The sequence below is a fragment of the Meira miltonrushii genome (genome assembly GCF_003144205.1).
Source record: "Meira miltonrushii strain MCA 3882 unplaced genomic scaffold FA14scaffold_1, whole genome shotgun sequence".
NCBI lineage: Eukaryota > Fungi > Basidiomycota > Exobasidiomycetes > Exobasidiales > Brachybasidiaceae > Meira > Meira miltonrushii.
The window spans coordinates 4,439,697-4,461,415 of NW_020289943.1; the positions used below are offsets into that span (position 1 = coordinate 4,439,697).

Consider the following 21,719-nt stretch of genomic DNA (forward strand, 5'->3'; position numbering starts at 1 on the left):
TGCTTTACTCAGTGGAGGAATAAAGGGATTTTCACTGGGCCAGGGTGCAAGCTTAAGCTTTACCGTGTGGGCGCTGCGCAATTTTTCTCGCACAGATCACACACACACACTAAGTGAATAGGATCGACATATGAAGTGATCACCATCAATCCATCAACACATCGATAGCAATAAATCACCTAAAAGATGCTATCCCCACCGCAACACGCTGGTCAAGGTGTACTGAGCAGAGCATTCGGCAGGGATGATAACTTAAAAGATGGCAAAGTAGGTTCATCCTTTGCTGCTTTCGTTTCACAGGCTACTCAAAATCAAGGAGCATCTGTATCCCAAAGAAGTACTTCTCAATCTTTCAACGGTCGCTCGCAAAAAGTACCTATCTTGCAAGTCAGAAACGGTCCGACACCTGCCAAATCTTCGATCGCAATTTCGGGAACTCAAATCAATAAGATTGGTCATGCAATTCGTTCAATTTATAGCTCCAACGATAATTCCCGATTGGGAGCAGGTTTCAGTTTTGAAGCCCTCTATCAAGCAACAGATGAGGTTGTAGTGATCTCAAATAAAGGTTATGACCTATACGAACGTGTAAAGATGGAAATGGAACGTGCTGTCGGTCAAATTGCTACGGGACTGAGAGCAAGCTCAAGCAATGAAATGCAGAACGATCCCAAAATGCACTTCGCATGGCTTTCTAAACTGGGTGAAGCTTGGAAAGACTGGTGTGAACGAACGACGTTGGTCTGCAATATCCTTGTTTTATTAGATCAAAGGTATCTTTTGGAGCAAAGTGAATTGCCTTCACTCTGGAACCTTGGCATGGATCTCTTTAAGCATTCGGTATGCTTAGGTGATGAGATCGAATCTCGTATCGAGACAAGTATTACGCAAGTTTGCAACATGATGAGGCAAACGAAATCGAACGAGTACAAACAACTGCACACGACATTGTTACCAATCTTTACCACCCTTGATCTCTATGATTCTCTAGAGAACGTTTTGTTGGCCGCAACGAGATCTTACTTTGGAGCTTTATCGAGCGCATCTATCGCAGATCATAGCGTGAATGCATATCTCGTTCAAGCTGATGAATTAGTGCAGCAAGAAAAAGAGTATGCAACGTGGCTATACAATGACAAAGCAGGAGGCTCAAAGAATCTGAAGATCGTGTATGAACAGCTGATCACTCAGCACGCAGAAAAGCTTATCGGAGACCTTTCCAATCTTTTGTCAAATGCGGAAAACTCCATGCCAGCATTAGCATTGTTGTACGCTTTCTTGTTGGACGTCAAGAAACTTCCACCTCTCCGCACAGCCTTTGGTCAATACATTCGTGAACAAGGTGAAAAGATTGTTTTGGACAGTGAAAAGGACGAGACGATGATTGAACGATTGCTGGAATACAAAAGTACAATCGATCAGATTGTTTCCAATGCGTTCAAAAGTGACGAAGGATTCCTACAAACGCAAAAAGATAATTTTGAAACCTTTGTCAATAAACGACAAAACAAGCCTGCCGAATTGATTGCCAAATTCCTCGATTCGCGCTTACGAAGTGGTAATAAGACGATGTCTGATCAAGAGATGGAACACGTTCTCAATGAAGCACTCGTACTTTTCCGTTATACGCATGCCAAAGATATGTTTGAAGAATTTTACAAAAGATTGTTCGCCAAAAGACTCTTGCTCAATCGGTCAGCCTCTTCAGACGCAGAACAGAGTATGCTGTTGAAGCTAAAGGAAGAGTGCGGCGCAGCATTTACTCAAAAGCTGGAGACGATGTTGACAGATATTGCACTTTCTGATGAAATGATAAAAGCCTACAATTCCAGCAAAGAGAAGATCCTTGAACAGCAAGGTAGCATCGAGCCATTCGAATTGAATGTAAATGTTTTAACACAAGCTCATTGGCCAACGTACCCGCAAGTCGAAATCATCATTCCACAAGAGATGGCTGCGGCTACCGAAAGGTTTGCCAAGTTTTATGAAACCCGTAATCAAGGCAGAACGTTGCATTGGACCCACTCACTGGGAACCACAAGTATTACGGCTCAATTCGCCAAAGCTGGAGAGAAAGAATTACTCGTCAGTACCTTCCAAGCTGTCGTTTTGCTTTTGTTTAATACGTTACCCTCAGGTGCCAAATTGACTTATGGGCAGATCAAACAACAAACCGGATTGGAGGAAAAGGAATTAAAGCGAACATTGCAATCGCTTGCATGTGGTCAAATCCCAACACGTGTATTACGTAAAGAACCTCAAGGAAAAGAAGTGAACGAAAGTGATCAATTTGCAGTGAATGAACAATTGAAGAATGAACGCAAACGAATCAGGATCAATATGATTCAATTAAACGAAACTCAAGAAGAGCAAAAGAGTACGGTTGATAGGGTTATGTTTGATCGTGAAATGGTTTTACAGGCTACTGCCGTTCGAATTCTTAAAGCGAAAAAGACGATCAAACATGCTGAACTTTTGCAAGAGATTGTTCAAGCTATCGCTTCTAGATTTACAGTCGATGTTGGTGAAATCAAGAAAGCGTTTGAGATCTTGATCGATAAAGAATACATGGAACGTGTCGAAGGTCAAAGAGGCATGTATCGCTATCTAGCTTAATTCTTGTAGTACTGATAAAATATACATGGTACATTGAAATTTGATAGCAGCGACGAACGAGCAGTCGAATAAAAGATGTACACAATCAAAAAAAAAGTAGAGAGAAAGCAGGATATGCGTATGAACTTCAGAAGCGAAAATGGTAAAAAGTTGAGATAATCTGTGTATTAATAAGAGTCTAATGCAAAGTAGATAGATAACACGAAAAGGCGTATTGGAAGCAGTGTTGCGAGGTCTGGTAACATAATGCCGAAAGGGTATGCTGTGAGAATTGTGTCCGCTCTTGAGGATGTCAAAGTCATAAAGTGATGATTTCAAGGCTTGTTTAGCACTCAGGAGGAAGTAGTGGCTACCGGAGCAGAAGCGTTCAAATTGTGCGGTGAGGGAGATTGGGTATTTCGATTTTTTGTGGGCTGATTAGGACCTTTAGGAGTTGATAATTCGGCCGGTTGAGTGTTCTGATTTTGATGATTAGACATTGAAGATGAAGAACTAGCTTGGCTATCCTCTTGCATCCTTTGCATCATTGCTTGTTTAGCAGCCAATACTTCACTTGCTCGCTTTTGTGCTTGTTCAAGCGCATGTGGGTCTAAATGAATAGGGGAATTGATACTGCTTGCAGGAGATGCGCTGATCGGTTTTAAGGCATCCATAGCATCAGGATCGAATCGGAACATTTGACCATCATCTGTGCCACTGCCAACGGAAAGTGAGTGAGCTCTGGCTAATAATTCCAATTCTCCCTCTACAATGACACCATGCAACCATTCGTGTTCTAGCATTTCCTTCGCGCTAGCTCTCTTGTCAGGATGCAATCTGAGCATTGGCATGATGAATGAAGACAACTTATTCCCTTCTTCGTAGGGCATCAAATACTTCTCTTGCAGCACAGAAATCAACGGCCAGAAGCGCAATTTATGGATATGTCGAAGTTCTCCGCGTCGGTTGAATATGTCAGCACTGTATTTGCCAGAGAAAGCAAGATTCTTTGGGAAGTCTCCCAACAACTCAATCACTTGAGCGATATGATCATCATCTTTGTTGTACTTCGTTCCTGCCGCAGGATCGAAGAGATAATCTCCCGTCAACAATTCGAAAAACATCGCAGCCGCACTCCAGATATCCGCACTTGGTCCCCATTTAGCACCAAGGATCACTTCTGGACATCTATATTGTCTTGTCTGGATATCATTGGTGAAATGATGATCAACCCAACATGCGTTTCCCAAATCTGCAATCTTGACAGTAATCGTTTCCAATGTTGCAGGATCATACGGTGGTGGAGGTGGAAGAACATTTGGATCTCCAGCAGCAGGAGCAGGCTGATGATAAGAAGGCTCTTCGCTTGGCGCAAGATCCGAATCTGTGGCCATTGGAGAAGCAGATGATGAAGATTCACCGGAAAGAGGTGTTCCGGATTGAATTTGCTCAGCCGGTCGATTTCCTGGCGCTTGTTGGGATAAAAGGGAAGGTCCTTTGCTTTGTATAGCTTGATGTGGTGTGGTTTTACTACCAAACATCGTATCACCTGTGCTCATTTGCGCCATACTTTGCCCTATAGCCTCAAAACTCTTTTCACGCTCCAATGGTGGTCCTCTACTACTGGAGGCAGATGTTGGTCCTGCGGAATCATCACTCTTCATGCCTGCCTCGCTGCCCGAGCCCAACATGCTACCAGGCTTATCAATTTTGGACATTGCAAAAGCCCATTTGTCAAACATTGGACTCGATCCTAAACTGCTGCTGGGGCTTGGCAAAGGTTGTGATCCTGTGATAAAGATACCATCCCGTCTTGGCGTTTGCGTTCCTCCTCTTCCTTGACTGGGTGGCACTCCCACTAGTTTCGTTGGAACGGCAGCTGGATTGGTGCGCAACTCGGCTTCAACGACAGCTTCGACATCATCGATACATATCAGTACATTTTCCGGTTTGAGATCGGTATGTATGATGCCACATTCGCGATGCATATAATCCAATCCGATGAGCACTTGTTTTGCAATCTGTTTTACAATATGAGGAGGTACACCACGATGCTGATACCTCTTGATGAGACCTAGCAAATTTTCACCGAGAACTTCGAAGACCATGCAAACGTGTGATCCGTTTGGACCTTTGTGTTTAAAGTGATCTAATAAAGACACGCAATGTCGTCTTCCCGGATGGGTCGGATTTGCCGCAACCAACTTTTGCAGCAATTTAATCTCGTCCAATGCTGTTTCTGTGTAATGCGGAGCAGATTTGACAACTTTTAGTGCAACGTGACGTTTCATTCTGATTTCAAGAGAAAGAGGGTCAGTCAATGTATAAACAGATTAATGCGACACCCCTTCTTGTACTCACTTGGTATCCCTCGCTAGCCAAACGGTAGAAAAGTGACCCCATCCCAATTTTCGAACGATAAGATACCTTCCATCGGAAAATGTGTCTCCAACGTGAACAGGATGATAGCCTCCTTTAACGTAATCCTCTTCATCTTCTTCGTCCTCCGTCATTACACTACCTGAAGCTGAGCTGGCTGCAAAACTTGTGCTGAGCTGCTCTCCATCCGAAGCTGTCGATAATTGCATTGATCCTGTCTCCTGATCCGTAGCAGAAGCATGATGGGAAGAGGAGTGGTTCACGCCACTTGAAGAAGATGCGATATTGTGCGGTCTTGCTTGACTGTTTTGACTGATTGGCTGAGGATGTGAAGGTGTTGTACCAGGAGATGGACCTGGGGTAGTTGTGGACGTGACCACATTTGAGAAGCCGCCGGCACCTTGTTGTATATCCTCCATCATCTCGACAGTATCAATGTCTGAATTCCTGAAACTGAGGATATGCCTTTGTGACCTCGAATGTTGTCCTGGTGATTGATCCTTTTTTCAAACAGCCGAAGAGGTATGATCTATTTGTGATAGATTGTCTATATATGTTGTCTAATGTCGAAAGATGATAACACGTACGAATGGAGTGAGCGAGCCCTTTCTCCACTTTGATGTCTTTGTCGATCAATCAATGCAAGTTCAACCCAAATGATAACAATGCTTATTTCTTTGATGTTCGGTAGAAACAAGAATATAGCACGTTGAAAAAGCTGTTTGACGTAAAAGTCGTTGTTGTCTCTGCGTAGAGTTGGTTAGATTAATACGTCATACCTTGCTTTCTCATTTATGGTCAATGTGGTGAAGAAGGAGGAAAAGAGATGTCGCACGCATACATGAACCAATGATCATTATCGAATTTGACAAAAAACCACCGCCAAAGAGAGCAGCAGCTAATGAAATCGGTAAACACTATTCCGCTAACAAAAGACTGCCCGTGTGCGCGTGCATGCATGTTTTGTTTTTTGGACAGATGTATGTGTGTACGCAGGCCACTAATTAAAATCATAATCAACAGCCAAGCGCGAAAATGCTCACTTTTGGGTGCAAATAATAATAATCTTCCGCGCCCGTACGGGTGAAGTGTGTATAGAGAGACTTTCATTGTTTGTTCATTGTGTTCAATTGAGGTACAATACCCAATCATGTACTTGTCTTGCTTGTCTTTTGAACTTTTGAGCCCTTCGTAGTGGAGATAAGAAAGCTGTGTAATTTTGCATTTTATTTTGTTCAAATTTTTGCATTCTTGTGACGCAGGCCTGCAGTGCGTGCGTGCATTGGCCGAACAAAAGACACAGAGAGAGCATTAACTTTCTTATCTTTATCATGAACTGACCGCGCGCGCGTCAAAGGCATTCAAGCAGTCTTGGTTCTTCTTCGGCACCGTTTCTGTCCAACACTTAAAATTAAATGGAAAGCAAGAAAAGGGAATCACTAGTGTTTGTATCATTGTATGCACTTTCTTCCTTCTCTCCTTTTTGCATATTTGGGTTACCTACTAATTTCATTCATCATATACACACACACATTCATTTCATCATGTCTAAAATATCACTTCCACCTGACAATTGGACACAATGGGTTAGTGTCGAAAAACCAAAACCTGTCAAACACATTTATATCGAACAACATTCTCAATCCATCAAAGGAAGATATAGTATCTCACCTTCAAGTCAAGACGTTTATCCACCAAAATATGACTCTCCAAAAGAAGAATTAAAGAAAGAATCTTCATCAAGTGCAAATTTCGAAACTCACAGTAGCGCAGTCAATGTTACCGTTTGGGTTCATAATGGAGAAGAACAAATTCATAGACAAGAAAAAGGCCATGGAAAGCATGGAAAACCGGTAGTCGTCATGGCAAAGACAACGATGGGAAACTTGAAGATTGACGTTCCACAATTCACATGTCCACAACCTCTACATATCCGTGCAAAGTCACACACAGGAAGTGTATTGGTACATATACCTCCTACCTTCTCCGGATTGCTGAGCTGGCAATGCGAATCAGGAGGATTTAAACCATCGGCCGATGTATTGGCACGATACACACCCATAGGAGAACAGAAGAAGCATCGTGGAATGGGCAAGATTCGAGTTGCTGATTGGGTGCACGATCAAAGTGAAAGAGGAGATTCAGCTCAATTGATCACAGCAAGAGGATCTTTGTACTTGTATGAAGCTGGAGAATCTTCAAGTGCAAGCCGTTGTACCATTTCTTAACAATCGCGATTGCGACTTTGCTCTTCTTTGCACTTTCTTTTTCACCACTTAGTCGATTCATATGTATCATACACATACCAACTTATTTACACTTTTTTGCATTCTTTATAACATTGATGTACATGCTTACAATTTATACACTTTGCTCGCTGGGATGTGGGATTAGGTGGAATTCGTTTTAATGGTTATCGAATAATAGTGGAGAAAGCAGGCACAATATGGGAAGAAGCAACTCAGCTTCTTCTTTCGGGCTTTAGCTCCCGTCCCGGGTGTAAGTTTAGTTTATGAGATCTGAGAACCTTTGCCGGGCGCAGCGCTAAGCCAGCCGGCGCGGGTTAACTTGAAAGTGTAACACATGATGCACGCACAGCACATGCACAACAAAACACGCGTCAAGATAATAAACACCAAAAAATGGAAACATGCATACATGCAACAAAAGTTACACACACTCAAAGTTCTCTTTCTTATTCCAGACCAACACTTCACAAGATGTCAAACAGATCAGAAACAAAGGGGAGAAGGTTATCAAAGGCGCCACGCAAATCATCACTTTCTGTACGTGAGGCAAGTACATCATCACAAATCTCAGATCAGCAAAATGCAATGATGGATGATTCGGATGATCCTTTGTCCGATTCATTTGATCCAAGTCGATTAAAGGTGGTCGAATTGAGATCACTCTTACTTCAATTTGATGTTCATGTCAAATCATCTGCACGAAAACAAGATCTGATCGATGCATACATTCGAGATATTCGTGAAAACGCAAATGAATTAAGAGCAAAACGCAATAGCGATCTCAATGTACGACCGGATGGAAGAGGAATCATTTATTTGAGTAATGGACAGATACAAAGGAGTCAGGTAGGATCGGAAATAAAGGAAGAAGAAGAAACGTCGGATATTTTGGATGAGAGCGTAGATCGAAACAGAGCAAGGAGATCTGTTTCTTTTGTCGATGAATCCTCCAGCGAGACAGGTGAAGATGTGATTACACGTGAACAAGATCTATCTGCAGATGTATCTTCCTTTTCAACGGACAATCCTTTCCAAAGCAACACACCGACAAGCAAGAGCTCAACAAAACTCTCGGCAAGAAAGTCAGAACCTGCAAAGAGCACCAAAAAGCAGAGTAAACCAAAAGCCTCATCATCTCGTCATTCTTTGTCAAATATGCAGCGATCTTCACTAGATGATGAAGATGAGGCAGACGATAGCATCTCCAACTCACCCTTGAGTCCGACGCTGCGCAAACAGAAAAAGGCGCGGGATTGGGTCGATCGTGGAAAGAATTTGCTGGAAAGAGAAATCGGTCAACCTAGTGAAACGGCTGTGACCTTCTCGAGCATCGTTTCATCGATTGCTTTGATCACCTTTTCCGTTTGGTGGATCTGGTATACACGAGAGAGCAAAACTATTGGCTTTTGCGATTTAGGACGAAAGAGCAATATTGTCCTTGATACGCGGCGAATTGAACATGCTGCCAAGATTGTCCAACAACGTGCAGAAGGACGAAATGAGCTATTACTCCAAATGCAGATACCCCAAGCTTTACAACCGTCTTGTACGCCATGTCCTGCGCATGCTCGATGCGATGATGGAGCACTTACAGAATGTGAATCTTCCGATTACGTTCTACGATACCCTTTCCTAAGCCAGATTCCGCTTATTGGTTCATCTTTACCGCTTTCTTACATCGCTCCTTCTTGTGATCCAGATGAAGAGAAAGTGTTGCTAGCAGCCGATCTGGCAGACGAAATTGAAAATCGGCTAAGGACATGGAAAGCTGACGTATACTGTAACCGACAAAGGGCAAGACTTGGTCCGCGTGATGAACCTGATTGGGGACAAGAAGGAATTTATGCAGTTCCATTGTCGGATTTGTATCATGAACTCAAGAGTGCAGCAGAACGTGGTCAAGTTTTACGCACGCAAGGCGAACAATTCTTCAAACAATTGTGGGATCTGGCAATGGCGGATTTGGAAGCTTCAAATAGGGTTCAAGAAAGATCTTCTCGTCTCTTGGCCGTACGTGGACCAGTTGGCGTAGGTCTGTCTTGCAGGGCCACATTGGCAATGTCAAACGTTTGGCTCAGATTACGATTTTGGCTTGCAGGAACGCTTACTTTGGTAGGAGTTTTCTATTGGCTCCTTTCTCGTTTACGCGGTACTTCAGAATTACAAAAGAAAGCTCAAGGATTGGTAAAAGTTGCACTTAAAAGATTGCAAACGGCAAAACAACGTCATATCGTCTTTATCAACAGCTCCAACGCATCGCCGGCGTCTTCACCAGGATCAACGGATGCTTATCTTTCCATAGCACAACTACGCGATTCTCTCATCCAACAAGGTGAGAAGGGAGCAGAGAAGAAGAACTTGTGGAGCAAGGTGACCAAACTTGTTGAATCGAATGCCAACGTACGCACAAGACAAGCAAAAGTTCAAGGTGAATGGACACGTGTATGGGAATGGGTTGGTCCTTTAGAGGGAGAGCAATACGACATGGTTCAAAGATCGCCCGCCTCTCCTGCATCACAAAAAGCCTAAAGAATGGAATAATCTTGCTTGGTTGATTAGACAGATATATCTTATAAGGAATACATGTATTACTGTACAAATAAGAGGAGAAAAAAGAGCTAAAAATGAATTACTTGAACAAAAGAAAAAGGATTAAACTCTAAATTCAAGCGACTGTTGCATCTGCTACTGCTGCTGCTTCCGGTGTGATTGGCATGAACGCACGTTTTGGTGCACTTCTGCCTTCGGTTATATATCCATTCGAGCGTACCAATGGACTTCCACCCATTCTCCATTGCTTTCCTAATCCACCTGCGCCATTGTCCCATAATTTTGCTTTTCCTAGTAGAATTAAAGCAGTTTCATGCCAATATTCAGTCTTTTTCAGATAATGCACAATCACCGTTCCTCCATGTGGCTTGTTCAGATATCTTCGTGCATGCAATGATGCCCAATCGCCATATTCATCTTTAGGTGTCGGTCTTGGCAAAAAGCGTGCATTACTCTGCATGAACGGGTTCTCATCATCCTTTTCTTTTGCATCGGTCGAAGAATGCAACCCGATCAATTTACGAGGCCAAGAAGATATTTCATCCAAAAAGTTACGTTTGCCAAGCTTCGTCTCTGCTTTTTGTTTTTCGACGGGTATTTCCATTGTTGTGTTGGTGACGGAAACGGGCCCATAGATTGGCAGACCAGAGTTCAACTCCAATCCAACATCAGACGCTAGAACGGCGTTTCCCCGTTCATTGGTCGAAGAAGGCCGCAAACGCAAGTCATCATTTGTAAAGACAATATCATCACGGTGTGTCCAGCTTTGACTTGAACTTCCATCGGGATTACGAACCCACGCTCCTTCCCATCTACCGCCACCTTCTATCATTGCTTCCAATTCTTCTTCAACCGTAAGATCATTTCTTGGAGGTGAGTACTTTTGGTGCCATTTGCTCACAGTTGAATACGATTGTGCTCTACGTTCTCCTCCTCTATATGCGATTTCCTGTTCACTTAATCCATGTCTCGCTTCCAATTTAATCTGTTCTACGTGATCGGGGAATAAGAACCCATGCGAATAAGGCGAATTGCCTTTTGGATGATCGTAAATCCAACAATGCTCAGATACCCAATTGATCGATGAACGATTGGGATGCAAGGCAAGCCATTGAGGTGTGCGGGTATCCTCTTTCCCTTTTGCCGTCTTGCTTGCTTCGGGTGAATTGGCAAGCCATTGTACTAGATCGTGGGATAATGCATACGCTTCACCTCCCATGAACCAATTCTTCACCAAATAGCCCCAATATGTCATCCTTCTTGGTGAAACACGGAGATGGCGCTCCAATTCGCTCAATACGATGAAAGTATCATCATCTGCTTTCACAACGTAATCCACATTTCTCCATGCAACTTGATAGCGCATCTTTTCGCCATCGCTATCCCCTATACTTGAAGGTGTGTGTAGATCATGTGATGAATCGTAGGCCCAGTTGGAAAGACCGCCTGGCGCATTTGTGTTTGGGATGAATGTATCGGCTACATCACCCTTGAAGTCCTTTGCAGGTCCTAAAGGTCGAAGGAAAGGTACAGTTGCATTCTCTGCAGCCCATTGGAAGAACGAAAGTGTTTTCCGTGCACTTTGCGTTTCATCCATATCCAACACAACAATGTCATTGTATGCTTCCATTTCCAAGGCTACACGTTTTGCATGAGCTTTCCTCACCCTTCCTAAGATGAACTTTACCTGTACATTTGCCAATGGCTTGCCGTCTTTGCTGACGGGAAGCGTATGTCTCGCATACGTGCTTCGAATGGTGTTCCGCCTTTCATATTTGCTGTCGATCGTCATTACTCCGACGACAACATTGACTGGAGCCAAAGCATCGGCAAATTGATGTGGGAAGGGCATTTGTTGTTGACAGTACGTTCTCCAGGGTAGAGGCTCTTTGTCAGGATTCAGGATGTACATAATTGTCATCGTGACAGTAGTCACGAATCCCGCAATCAAAAGAAGCGCAATGAAGATTGTGATCGGGTGAATTGGACCAAAGCATGTTCTGAAAGATTTGGTAAGGATGGAAAGGATAGCACGTAGAGGATTTGGCATCTGTGCGTTTCGATGCCTCCTCCTCTTGTATCGTTTCCTGCTCTCATCTTGCTGCGAAGCTGTGCTATGAGGTGATGTACTTCTATCGAATAATCTCTGAGAAGAATTTCTGTCGAAACCCTTGCCTCTTTGGCCGGCTACAGTATCTGTTCCTATATCTCCCTGTCTACTCGTACGTCTGGTGCCCAAAGGATGATAATCGTACCTTGAACTTCTAGGTCTATGTTGTCCGCCTAAACCAAGCAAAGTGGCTGCCCAACCTGTTGCTTGATTGTTGTTCTGGTAATCGGAATCTTCATCGTCTGATTCTGGTGAGATACAATCATCCGGATTTGGTCGTTTTTGAGAAGTTTTTTGATGTGAGATAGGAGTTGGCAACATTCTCACAAAGAAAAGAGGAACATTGATGATGATGGTGATGATGAATGTTTAAAAAGAGAAGGTGGACTTTAAGGTTAAATCGCACGACCTCTCCCAGAAAACCTAGCGTCGGCATATATAATAAATTGACAGTAGTAGCACATGGTTCTACAGACAAGTTAGACAGACACGCATACGCACGCACAACACCGCTCTAGGCGCTATTGCAGCGGGCGCGTTGCATATTTCAGTGGCCTACCTACACGGGTTTCCGTTGTTGTTATTGTTACTCTGCATATTGACGCACAAGATTATATTGATACAAGGTCCAAGCCTATGGAAACACATACAAAACACAACACAACAATCTTATTCCAATTCCACCGGTTCGCTCATCTTGACAGCTTCAACGAAGGATTTGTAATCAAACTTTCTACCGCCTCTGTCCATAAAAGGTCCTGCCAGTAAACGATCAATTTCTTCTTCTTTCATACGATCGCCCACTTCTCCAAGCCAATATCTAAGTTCGCCTGCATCAATTTTACCTTCATCCCTTTCATCAAAGCATTCGAAAGCAGCCACCAAATCTGTTGCTTCATCCATCTCCGATAAATGTTCTCCAAACATGGTTAAAAATTGAGTAAAATTAATTCTTTCCCTTTCACCTTGTCCTTCTGATAGAGCGTTTTGCATTAATTTATCCACACTTGCTCGATCGCATGGTTGTCCCAAATTTGTCAAGATTGCTTCAACATCTTTGCGTGTAATGAAACCATCTGAATCAGCATCAATTGTGTTGAATGCTTCACGTAAACCTGCGATTTGTTTACTACTAAAGGTGTTGTATACTCCAGATGATTGACGTGGATGTGATGAAGTTGCTTTGTTTCTCATACGAGCATGTGCCTGACCACTTGCTTGAGTAGATGGTGAGAGTAGTGACATTTTTTTGCAATTGTCGACTGAGTGATGATTGTGGTGAGGAGAGCCAAGTGTTGGTTGAATAAAGATCAACAAGTGTTAATCAACACTTTCTCTGTCTGCCCTGATTTGCCTGAAATCAATAGGGGTCTGTTCTCCACGCGTTCTATTGCAATTTAATATACAGTAGTCTGCACACAGCAACAGCGGGGCGGGCGCAGCGTCTAGGATGGGATGATTGTATGCTTGCTTGCTTGCTTTGCTTTTGCTTCCTTTTGTGCGACACACAACCTTTAAGACACCGTTGGTCCTGCGTAAGCGTCCTTTTTGTATTTGTGCAACTCAAAGTCATCGTAACAATTCCGATAGAACAGACGCTCACTCGATCGGAGGAAAATCGTCAAGGCTCTTTTCCATCCTTGCCAAGCCGAGCAAGGTGGCGAATAGAGATTTGGCGACGGACTTACGGGAGTCTCTCATATTTGCGAACTGAAAGAGACGGATATATGCTGATATGAACACAAGGATTTAAAGAGAGAAAGATTGTTTGCTGTATGGTCACCTTCTAGACTGCAAAGCATAGCGAGACAAAGGAGCAGCAGCATCAATCGTACTTTTTGTCGGAACATTAGCCCTTCTTGCCGATGGCATCCTCTGTTGAGGATGTGGGCAAAGCCAGCAATGGAAACGATGACAAGACACACAAACTAGCTTTTCCACCTCCTGCCGCCATCTTTGCGATTCCTACTCATGCAACCACACATGCTTCAGCTTCAACATACGGCGAGCCAGCAGAGGATGAATCCATTACAGAAGAAAGGGATACGGCCTTGCAGGGTAGGCCTCGACCTTCACCAGGTTTGGAGCTCGTGGAGAAGTCCGAGGCTGCAATGGAAGACTACAGATACATCGATCCATATGCAGGCACCTCTCTTGCGTCAACCGATCAACTCGCAGCATCCAGATTTGATGTGCCTTTAAGCTATCCAGCTTCCGGTCCTTGGAGAACGGCAAACACAATCCTAAGCAAAGACGTTTCAGGCATTCATAATTCGGACAATATTCTCAACCACACTGAAAGGCAGTATAGGCCTCCAATCACTACGGTCACACCAACTCAGAGTCCACTTCCGAGCCCAGCGACTGCCGAGGAAGCGCCGCCCAAATATCGAAGAAATCATTGGCCACCTTTTACATCTCCAGGAGGAAGTCCAGCTGCAGATAGAGGTGTGGTGAATGGTGATCCGCCTGCACAAGGAGGAAGGTTTCCACGATGGAGAGGATGGCTAGAGAAAAGGGCCATGGAAAGGCATTATGCACAAGCAGATGCAGCAGCTGCAGCAGAGGCAGGTCCTTCTGGCTCTGCAGAAACACGAGAAGACGTGCGAAGGAAGAAAAGTTGGGGAGCCGGGGTAGAAGACGATGATGCATTGAGCGATGCAGAAGAAAATGATCAAGACCTACCGTTCAATATCGATTGTCCATTACACATTCACAGCTTTGGCAGTCGTTTTATACCCCATATACCTTCTCTACCGCTTTGTGCGGTGACGATCGATTTGCCTCCACCCACTACTTGGTCTACGGCAAGATTGCTACGAAGAAATATACCCGAAGAAAGCAAGAGAAGAGTTCTACTCGTAGGAACGGTTGATGGATTATATGCTGTTGAGATTCGCCGGCAAAAACGAGAAGAGGAAGGTGGTGATAGTATCTCACGCAAAATACGGGGTGCTGATCCACAATCTAGACAATCGAATCGAGGTAGCTGGAACGGTAACGTTCGAGTGACTCAGATTTGGTCAGGCGTAGGGGTCTATCAATTATCACTCTTGTCCACTCAACAGCAAGAACCCGATACGCGGACTGGCCTTTATGGCTTCACATCACGTCCAGCACCCGTTAATGAAGCGGGAATCATGCTTGCGCTATGCTCTACAAAGACTGAGTCAAGCAAGAATCATTCCCCTTTTGCTATTCCTACAGCCAGTCAGAGTGGTTTGTTGGGTGAAATGAACCTTGGCGGTGGGACTGGAACGACATCATCGGCTCATGGACATCGCGATCCTGCGCAGCAAGTACTCAGTACCGGTCATGTTGGCACAGGCGGCGGTGGTGGTCAGAGTAAGATGTGTCCTCCAAGCGGATCAGGTGAGGTACGAATGTGGAGTATCGAAGCAATCAGACGAATTGTGACACACGTCTTAGATTCGACAGACCATCAACCACTTGACCTTCTAAACAAAAGCCGGGCAAACAAGACCGGAAACGTTCGAGCAAATTTGACTGCTCGATTACGACGGGCATGGGCACACCTTGGCGATCCTTCGAGCGATAGAAAGGCAAACAGATTGTCAAGACAATATTCCAGCGATCAATCACCCATGTCGCAGACGGACGGATTACAAATGCGTACATCCAATTCAGCTGATGGAAGCAAAATGGCAACAAATGCACATCGCCTCAATCACGCACGCTCTCAATCAGAGCAACTCTTATCATCAAGCAAACGTTATGTATCCGAAAAAGCACCTGTTCCGGTACAGGAAGAATCGCCCGTCTTGGACTCTGCACATCAGGAATGCTTACGTCTTGCACATACGTGGGTGCCAATCGTTTTGCCCGGTTCGCATCCTTATCAGTCCGGGGGTATGGGTCATTCGGAATCAGCTTCTTCACTCTTTTCTGATGATAACCACGTCGGAACGGGTCCTACGAATAGCACACATGGTCATTCGACACCTTCATCCACAACTTTCACTTCTTCCGGTAAAGGAGTTTCGTTTTATGCTCTGATTGAAGCAGGTGCAGAGCTACGTAATTCGGGAACTTGGTATTTAGCACTTGCACATGCCAAATCGATCTTACTGTACGAGTCTGTAAGGCCGATCAGTAAGGGTGATTCTCGCTCTTGGGCATTTTTGAAGGAGTTTTACACACCTTCCGCACCAAAAGGAATGGCATTTTGCTTTTCGGCATCGCCTGAAAATGACGATCAGGCACGCAATTCAATGTCATCCGGTCCCGGTAATTCGTCTATCAAGCGACAACTAGCCTCTCAGAGATCCGTCAAATCATCTTCTTATTCCAGTGTCTTTCGCGCACATCCAAGTTTGAACCTGTTTGTCAGTCTAGGCAAAAAGGCAGTCATGATTCGTGCTAGCGATGGTAATGTGAAAGAGATGGAAATGTTGCCAATAGCAGGTAAAGGACATGATCCCGAAGCATTAAGTCCTACATCCGAATCAGGTAATCAACCAAGCAACAAGAGCTCACTTGGTCATTCTCATTCGCGCAAGGCATCTGAAATGTTTGAAAGTCAATCAAGTTCGAAAGAGTATTGGGTTGGCCTGGAGCGTGTGACTGCTCAGGTAGCCATCAGATGCAAACATCACGGTCCCGTGCCTGTTGGTGAAGCTGGTGTTTCAAGCAATGCTGCTAACGATGATGACGACGACGATGACGACGATGAATGGGATAGCGATGGACCAGCTACGCCAGGCGAAAGGGGTGTTACGTTAAGAGACACTTCTACAGGATTGACAGGTAGAGCTGCACTTTTGCGTAGGCAACAGCAACGTCGACCTCAAGTGCCAGCCCATACCATTTCCGCTGGTCTAACGATTCTGAGTAAAGGAACACAAACGCAGGTCTTGGCTTCACCTCTGCCGAGAGATGTCTTCCAACCAAGACCGTATGAGTCCGTTCAATGGTCCGCAACCCCAACAGCCGTGACTGCATCCGCACGAGTGATTGGCCTGGAACGTGATTTGAGCAGTGGAGCAGTTTCGATTGATAGTTTAGGCAGGGCAAATCAGAAGAGGGCATCAATGATGAGCGAATATTCTCTACCGGGAGGATCGAGTAATGTTGTGATCTTGCATATTCTCGTATCCATTTTGGCTTCTTTGCCATCAAAGGTTGAAATGAAACGGATCAAGGTAAAATTACCGATTCGAACACCGTTTATGTTCCGAAGAGATTCGGAATTGGAGCTCGAACCGATCGTCACGCCATCTTCTGCGAGTAATACACCAAACAGAACGCCAAATCTTGCAGCAGAAAGCGGAGAAGATGATTTTGCGGGACATAGTGAAAATGTAGAAGCACAACAAGAATTGGAATACCTGTGCGGCATGCTGGTTCCAACGCATTACGATCAAATCTCATTAAAGCCATGGGAAGCGGGAGGCGATGGAGGCGCATGGGCTTTCGATTGGCGAGGAGCAAACGATTTCAGAGTATTTTATTGTGGTGTACAGATTTGATCTGTATACTGATCGATTTGTTTTATTTCATTTGTATATTGTATATTGTACGGACATTCATATCCATTATCTCTCACCCTTTTTTCACACAAGCATATGTATATAATCCCTAGGAAACGCTAGCATTCACAAAGCATATCGTTCTAGTCAAATTCATCATTATTGTACAAGATGCAGTGAGAAGTGATATAAGACAATAACATGCCATGAAAAGAGCATGCTACGTTGATTGCTAAATCCGAAAAGAGCCTAAGCAAAATGAACCACTGGTGTGAGTGAGCTATTTCCGATGTATGCACAAGCGCGCACACTTCTCCACCTCGCATTCTACTTCTTCTCCATCATCATCTGCTGGAAGCCAATCAAAACAAGTCAAGATGTCAAAAGGAAAATCATTACCACCAGCATTGAAGCAATTGCTAAAAGAGCCGACATTCCCGGCCAGGACGTCAAAGTTAGCACCCTCGATCAAATTACCCGCAGGAAGGGCAGCGGGACCGCTAGGAGCACCAAAAGAATCCAAGCTGTTTCAAACATTCCAAACAATTTCCGATGATGCAAACGCAAAAGGATTAGGATGGGGAGAATGGTTGAGTTTTACAACCGCAACGTTAGTCACTTTAAATTCACCAAACGCATTACAATCTTTACATAGACATGCAGTAAATCCTTCAGGATTATCGATAGAAGATCGTGTTGCAAGAGCATGTTTGATGCGTGAAGTTGGATTGAAATGTATCGGATTTATTGGTATTCCAAAAGTGATTAATCAATTGGCTGCTTTACGAGCTGCTGTTGATGAAGATGCACAATTGAAGGATGCTCTACCGAAAGAGCCGCGCAGGTGAGTATGCATGGAAGGAGAGAATTATCATGGGACAGTGTTACTGACATAGTGACTTCTTGTCCCTTTGTCAAATGTTTAGAAAAGTCACTGCCAAGGATACTGAAGCTGTACAAAAGGCTGCTTATGCTCTTTGGGATGATATCTACACACCAGTGTCAGATCGATTGATTGATATTCTAGGTCACTCTCATCCTGATTTGCCTGTATTCATTGTTGATGGAGAGTATGGTCCACTATTCTCTATTCCAAGCACGTTCTCCTCTTCTCCTGCATTAAAGGAAGAGCCTGTTTGGGAAGTCAATCGATTACGTACAAGTTTAGTTGCTATGGCAGGTTTACGTGCACAAGGTGGAGTTGGACCACAAGTTACAAGTCATGTTTGGGGATTGTTGAAAGCGTCAAAGAGTATTGCAGAAAATGATCCGAACAAGAAAGGATTACAATGGCTCACAACAGAAGAAGGAGCACTTTGGACGGTAAGAATGATCGATCACATTTGTGAAGCTGTTGAAGGAGGGGCACAAGAAGAATCCCAACAAGTACAAAGGGAGAGCAAGTTATAAGTAACGTATGTTAGAGCGATCAAGAGTATCGAGATTGGCATTCTATGATCAAGACAAACGTGTAAGATCGTCATGAAGCTCTCGCTGCAATCTTCCCCGCATAGACAGGGCCTTTCGGAAAAAGGATGTTCAGGCTCTAGCGCGAATTGGGGCAAATGAGCGAAAGAGAGAAAAGCGCCGGCGCACGTGTTAATAAAATTTCATAAATATTGCAATGCATTTAATCTTCTTAAGATAAGAGAAAATCAACCAGGCTTAATAGAAAAGCTCTCGGCTTTCATTCTTACCATCATATCTATCTCTTTTAACCACAATGCGTGTAAAGAAAAGAGCTTCTAAACGTCTTGGAACGAAACAACGTGAAAAGGTGAAAAGAAAGGTTAGAGAGCATCATCGCAAATCCAGAAAAGAAGCAAAGAATGATGTCACTTGGAAATCCAAGAAACGTCAGGATCCCGGTATTCCAAGCAGTTTCCCATACAAAGAACAACTCTTGAATGAAATTGAACAACGTAGAAATCAGGTCGAACAGGAAAAGCTAGCTGCAAAAGAGGCTAGAAAGAATGGAAACGCAGAAGCAGAGGAAAGTGAAGAGGGCGAGGAAACGATGGATGAAGATAACGAAGGAACATTTGAAGATGCTCAAGCTTCAACAAGTGCAGATGTCCTACCCACATCATACACTGGCTCTCTTAAAACGTTCTTATCGGAAACATTGGCTCGTGACGCAGATCCAAATGTTGTCTTGACAATCTTGGTCCTTGACGCTCGTATTCCATTCAAATGGCGTGTAGAGGAAGTCGAAAAGCAGATCAAAAAGATTGGTTGTCCGATGATATACGCTATTGCAAGAACAGATCTAGTACCAAGAGAAGAATTGTGTGTCTATTCCGCTCAGTTGGCTCTGGAACACGCCGTCTTTCCCGTCTGCAGCCCTGCACCCGCCATGAACGGCATTCCTGCCAGACAAGGCGGTGGTATAACAACTTTGGTCGAATACATCGAAATGCAAGTTGCTCAAGCAAAGAAGAAGAAGAAGAGCAGCAAAGCTCCAGCAGTTGCTATCATTGGAATCGAAAATGCAGGTCGTACATCATTGGCTAACATTTTGGCATCCTCCTTGCCTGAAGTGACAATTCTGGATACTCCGGGAATCTTGCTAGCCTCATCAAGGATTGCACATCCGGATGACGTGAAAGCCGCAGAAGAACAAGAAGCTCAGGAAGAGAAAGAGAAAGAGGATGATGAAGAGGAAGAGGAAGACGAATTTTATCAAAGGCAACGTGATCGTGATGCTGCTTCAAGACTTCTCATTCGCAATGCAGGTTCCATCTTCAAAGTTCACGAGCCATTGCCGCTAATCAACGAATTGATGGATCTTATCGCCAGCAAGAAAAATTTGATGATGATCTATAATACACCTGCTTTTGTCGATGCAAACGATTTCTTGATCGGAGTTGCTCGTTCTTCCGGACATTTAAAGAAAGGTGCAATTCCTGATACAATCGCAGCCGCAAGAACGGTTTTACATCAATGGTCAACCGGCACAGTGGGATATTATTCCAGAGCACCAAGCGCAATCACCATGACTGAAGATGGCACAGAATCGCATTATGATAATTTGGAAACTATTCAAAATGTGATCGAACATGATGAAAGCCTTGCTGCAATTTGTCTACCACGAAAAGAATGGCGTAAAAAATGGAAAGGTAAAGAGCTTCGCTTGCTTCCTGAAGGCAGTGGTATGTTGGGCTTCGAACCCAAACTTGCCTTTGTTAAGACGGAGGATGAGGTGGAAGTGGCAGAGAGCGAAGAGGACGATGAAGACGTCGAGTTTGACGATGATGAGGACGAGGAGGATGATGATGAAGACGAAGAAGAGGACGACGAAGAAGATGAGGAAGAGGACGAATGAGGCCATATTTTATCGCACGCATTATATTGTACTTTATTTCTTTCAACTCAATCATACTTAGGTTTCTCTCTAGTAAAGAGTCTGATATCATATAATACATACAACAGGTATACTCGACAACCCTTTAGTCGTCGGCCAAAGGTGCCTCTTCTTCCAAATACCGCACCAGTCTAACCCGTAATTCGGTGGAATCATCTCCACGTAAGATATCCGAAACGAAGAAGCATTCAGTTTGCATTTGCACCATTTCCAGACAACCTCGAACCACACCTGCCAATACGTTACTGAACCATAGACCTCCTTGTCTTGCATCATCAGGAAGCTCAACAAATTCTGCCAGTGGGTTCTCTTCAAATGTCAAAGAGAACTCTTGTGTTGTACTGTTTGCCAAAGCAGAAGCACCTGTAGCAGCTGTTGCATCATTCGCAGTTCCCGATTGACCGGCCGTATCACCGCTATTGCTTGCATTATCAACGGATCCTCCCGTTTGCGTTGAAGCTCGATTATGATGTGTGATTGTTGGTGTGATATTCAAAAATGACTTAAAGCCAACTTTGCTAACAACTTCTGCTGTTTCTTTAAAATCTTGACATCTTTGAATGTTTGACCTTGCAAGGAAATCTTCGATCAATCTTGTACCGATATTATAGCCCATCTTATCCAATTGTTTATTCACCTCTTCGTAATCTTCATAATCTTTTATCAGTTGCACTACCAGTGCACCATATGTCAGAGCAAATAATTCGGCATTCTATGCGATTTGAGAGAGAAGGATGTCAGCATTCCGAGTGCATATCATCTCTCTTCGATCACGATAACTTACCACTTTTTCCGTCTTATTCTTCCAAACATCCTCCCCTGTTGACTTATATTGCTTTGAAGACATCTTTTATTTGAACATAGATGATGGTGATCAGAGGCAAGGAGGATATGGTTCGTGCGCGACTTCTAAATTGGATCTTCTGTTAAGCATACTACACGTGTAAATCATCTTTTCTTAGAATTATCATACTTCGCGCAAA

At 43.9% G+C, this 21,719-nt stretch overlaps 10 protein-coding genes across 10 annotated transcripts; 6 read left to right on the forward strand and 4 right to left on the reverse strand.

Moving 5' to 3' along the window:
- Positions 1-594: 594 nt before the first annotated feature.
- FA14DRAFT_163800 (Cullin-domain-containing protein) lies at positions 595-2,616 on the forward strand (the record flags this gene model as incomplete). Its single annotated transcript, XM_025499845.1, has 1 exon — positions 595-2,616. The coding sequence occupies one exon, from the start codon at positions 595-597 to the stop codon at positions 2,614-2,616; it is 2,022 nt and encodes a 673-aa protein (XP_025358683.1).
- A 332-nt stretch (positions 2,617-2,948) lies between these two features.
- On the reverse strand, positions 2,949-5,396 carry FA14DRAFT_163801 (kinase-like protein; the record flags this gene model as incomplete). The annotated part of the gene is made up of 3 exons (XM_025499846.1): positions 2,949-3,145; positions 3,170-4,887; positions 4,957-5,396. The coding sequence occupies 3 exons, from the start codon at positions 5,394-5,396 to the stop codon at positions 2,949-2,951; spliced, it is 2,355 nt and encodes a 784-aa protein (XP_025358684.1).
- A 1,191-nt stretch (positions 5,397-6,587) lies between these two features.
- FA14DRAFT_105735 (uncharacterized protein) lies at positions 6,588-7,169 on the forward strand (the record flags this gene model as incomplete). Its single annotated transcript, XM_025495754.1, has 1 exon — positions 6,588-7,169. A coding segment is annotated over one exon (582 nt), but the record flags the coding sequence as incomplete, so codon positions are not given.
- Positions 7,170-7,636: 467 nt separating this feature from the next.
- FA14DRAFT_159979 (uncharacterized protein) lies at positions 7,637-9,867 on the forward strand. The gene has a single exon (XM_025498476.1). The coding sequence runs from the start codon at positions 7,695-7,697 to the stop codon at positions 9,750-9,752; it is 2,058 nt and encodes a 685-aa protein (XP_025358686.1). The 5' UTR covers positions 7,637-7,694; the 3' UTR covers positions 9,753-9,867.
- A 21-nt stretch (positions 9,868-9,888) lies between these two features.
- FA14DRAFT_118543 (uncharacterized protein) lies at positions 9,889-11,823 on the reverse strand (the record flags this gene model as incomplete). The annotated part of the gene is made up of 1 exon (XM_025496302.1): positions 9,889-11,823. One exon carries the CDS (start codon positions 11,821-11,823, stop codon positions 9,889-9,891), a length of 1,935 nt encoding a protein of 644 aa, XP_025358687.1.
- A 482-nt stretch (positions 11,824-12,305) lies between these two features.
- Positions 12,306-13,382, reverse strand: FA14DRAFT_26403 (EF-hand). Its single transcript, XM_025502092.1, has one exon. The coding sequence runs from the start codon at positions 13,126-13,128 to the stop codon at positions 12,553-12,555; it is 576 nt and encodes a 191-aa protein (XP_025358688.1). The 5' UTR covers positions 13,129-13,382; the 3' UTR covers positions 12,306-12,552.
- An 8-nt stretch (positions 13,383-13,390) lies between these two features.
- FA14DRAFT_159980 (uncharacterized protein) lies at positions 13,391-17,532 on the forward strand. The gene has a single exon (XM_025498477.1). It carries the CDS (start codon positions 13,749-13,751, stop codon positions 17,370-17,372), a length of 3,624 nt encoding a protein of 1,207 aa, XP_025358689.1. The 5' UTR covers positions 13,391-13,748; the 3' UTR covers positions 17,373-17,532.
- Positions 17,533-17,749: 217 nt separating this feature from the next.
- Positions 17,750-18,782, forward strand: FA14DRAFT_118821 (uncharacterized protein; the record flags this gene model as incomplete). Its single annotated transcript, XM_025496313.1, has 2 exons — positions 17,750-18,216; positions 18,299-18,782. The coding sequence occupies 2 exons, from the start codon at positions 17,750-17,752 to the stop codon at positions 18,780-18,782; spliced, it is 951 nt and encodes a 316-aa protein (XP_025358690.1).
- A 272-nt stretch (positions 18,783-19,054) lies between these two features.
- On the forward strand, positions 19,055-20,759 carry FA14DRAFT_26412 (uncharacterized protein). Its single transcript, XM_025502093.1, has one exon. The coding sequence runs from the start codon at positions 19,096-19,098 to the stop codon at positions 20,695-20,697; it is 1,602 nt and encodes a 533-aa protein (XP_025358691.1). The 5' UTR covers positions 19,055-19,095; the 3' UTR covers positions 20,698-20,759.
- FA14DRAFT_188392 (transport protein particle component) lies at positions 20,711-21,583 on the reverse strand (the record flags this gene model as incomplete). Its single annotated transcript, XM_025501652.1, has 2 exons — positions 20,711-21,448; positions 21,521-21,583. The coding sequence occupies 2 exons, from the start codon at positions 21,581-21,583 to the stop codon at positions 20,822-20,824; spliced, it is 690 nt and encodes a 229-aa protein (XP_025358692.1). The 3' UTR covers positions 20,711-20,821.
- Positions 21,584-21,719: the final 136 nt, after the last annotated feature.

Coding starts and splice junctions, on each gene's coding strand:
- FA14DRAFT_159979 (XM_025498476.1), top strand. CDS start 7,695: ATGTCAAACAGATCAGAAACAAAGGGGAGAAGGTTATCAAAGGCGCCA.
- FA14DRAFT_26403 (XM_025502092.1), bottom strand. CDS start 13,128: ATGTCACTACTCTCACCATCTACTCAAGCAAGTGGTCAGGCACATGCT.
- FA14DRAFT_159980 (XM_025498477.1), top strand. CDS start 13,749: ATGGCATCCTCTGTTGAGGATGTGGGCAAAGCCAGCAATGGAAACGAT.
- FA14DRAFT_26412 (XM_025502093.1), top strand. CDS start 19,096: ATGCGTGTAAAGAAAAGAGCTTCTAAACGTCTTGGAACGAAACAACGT.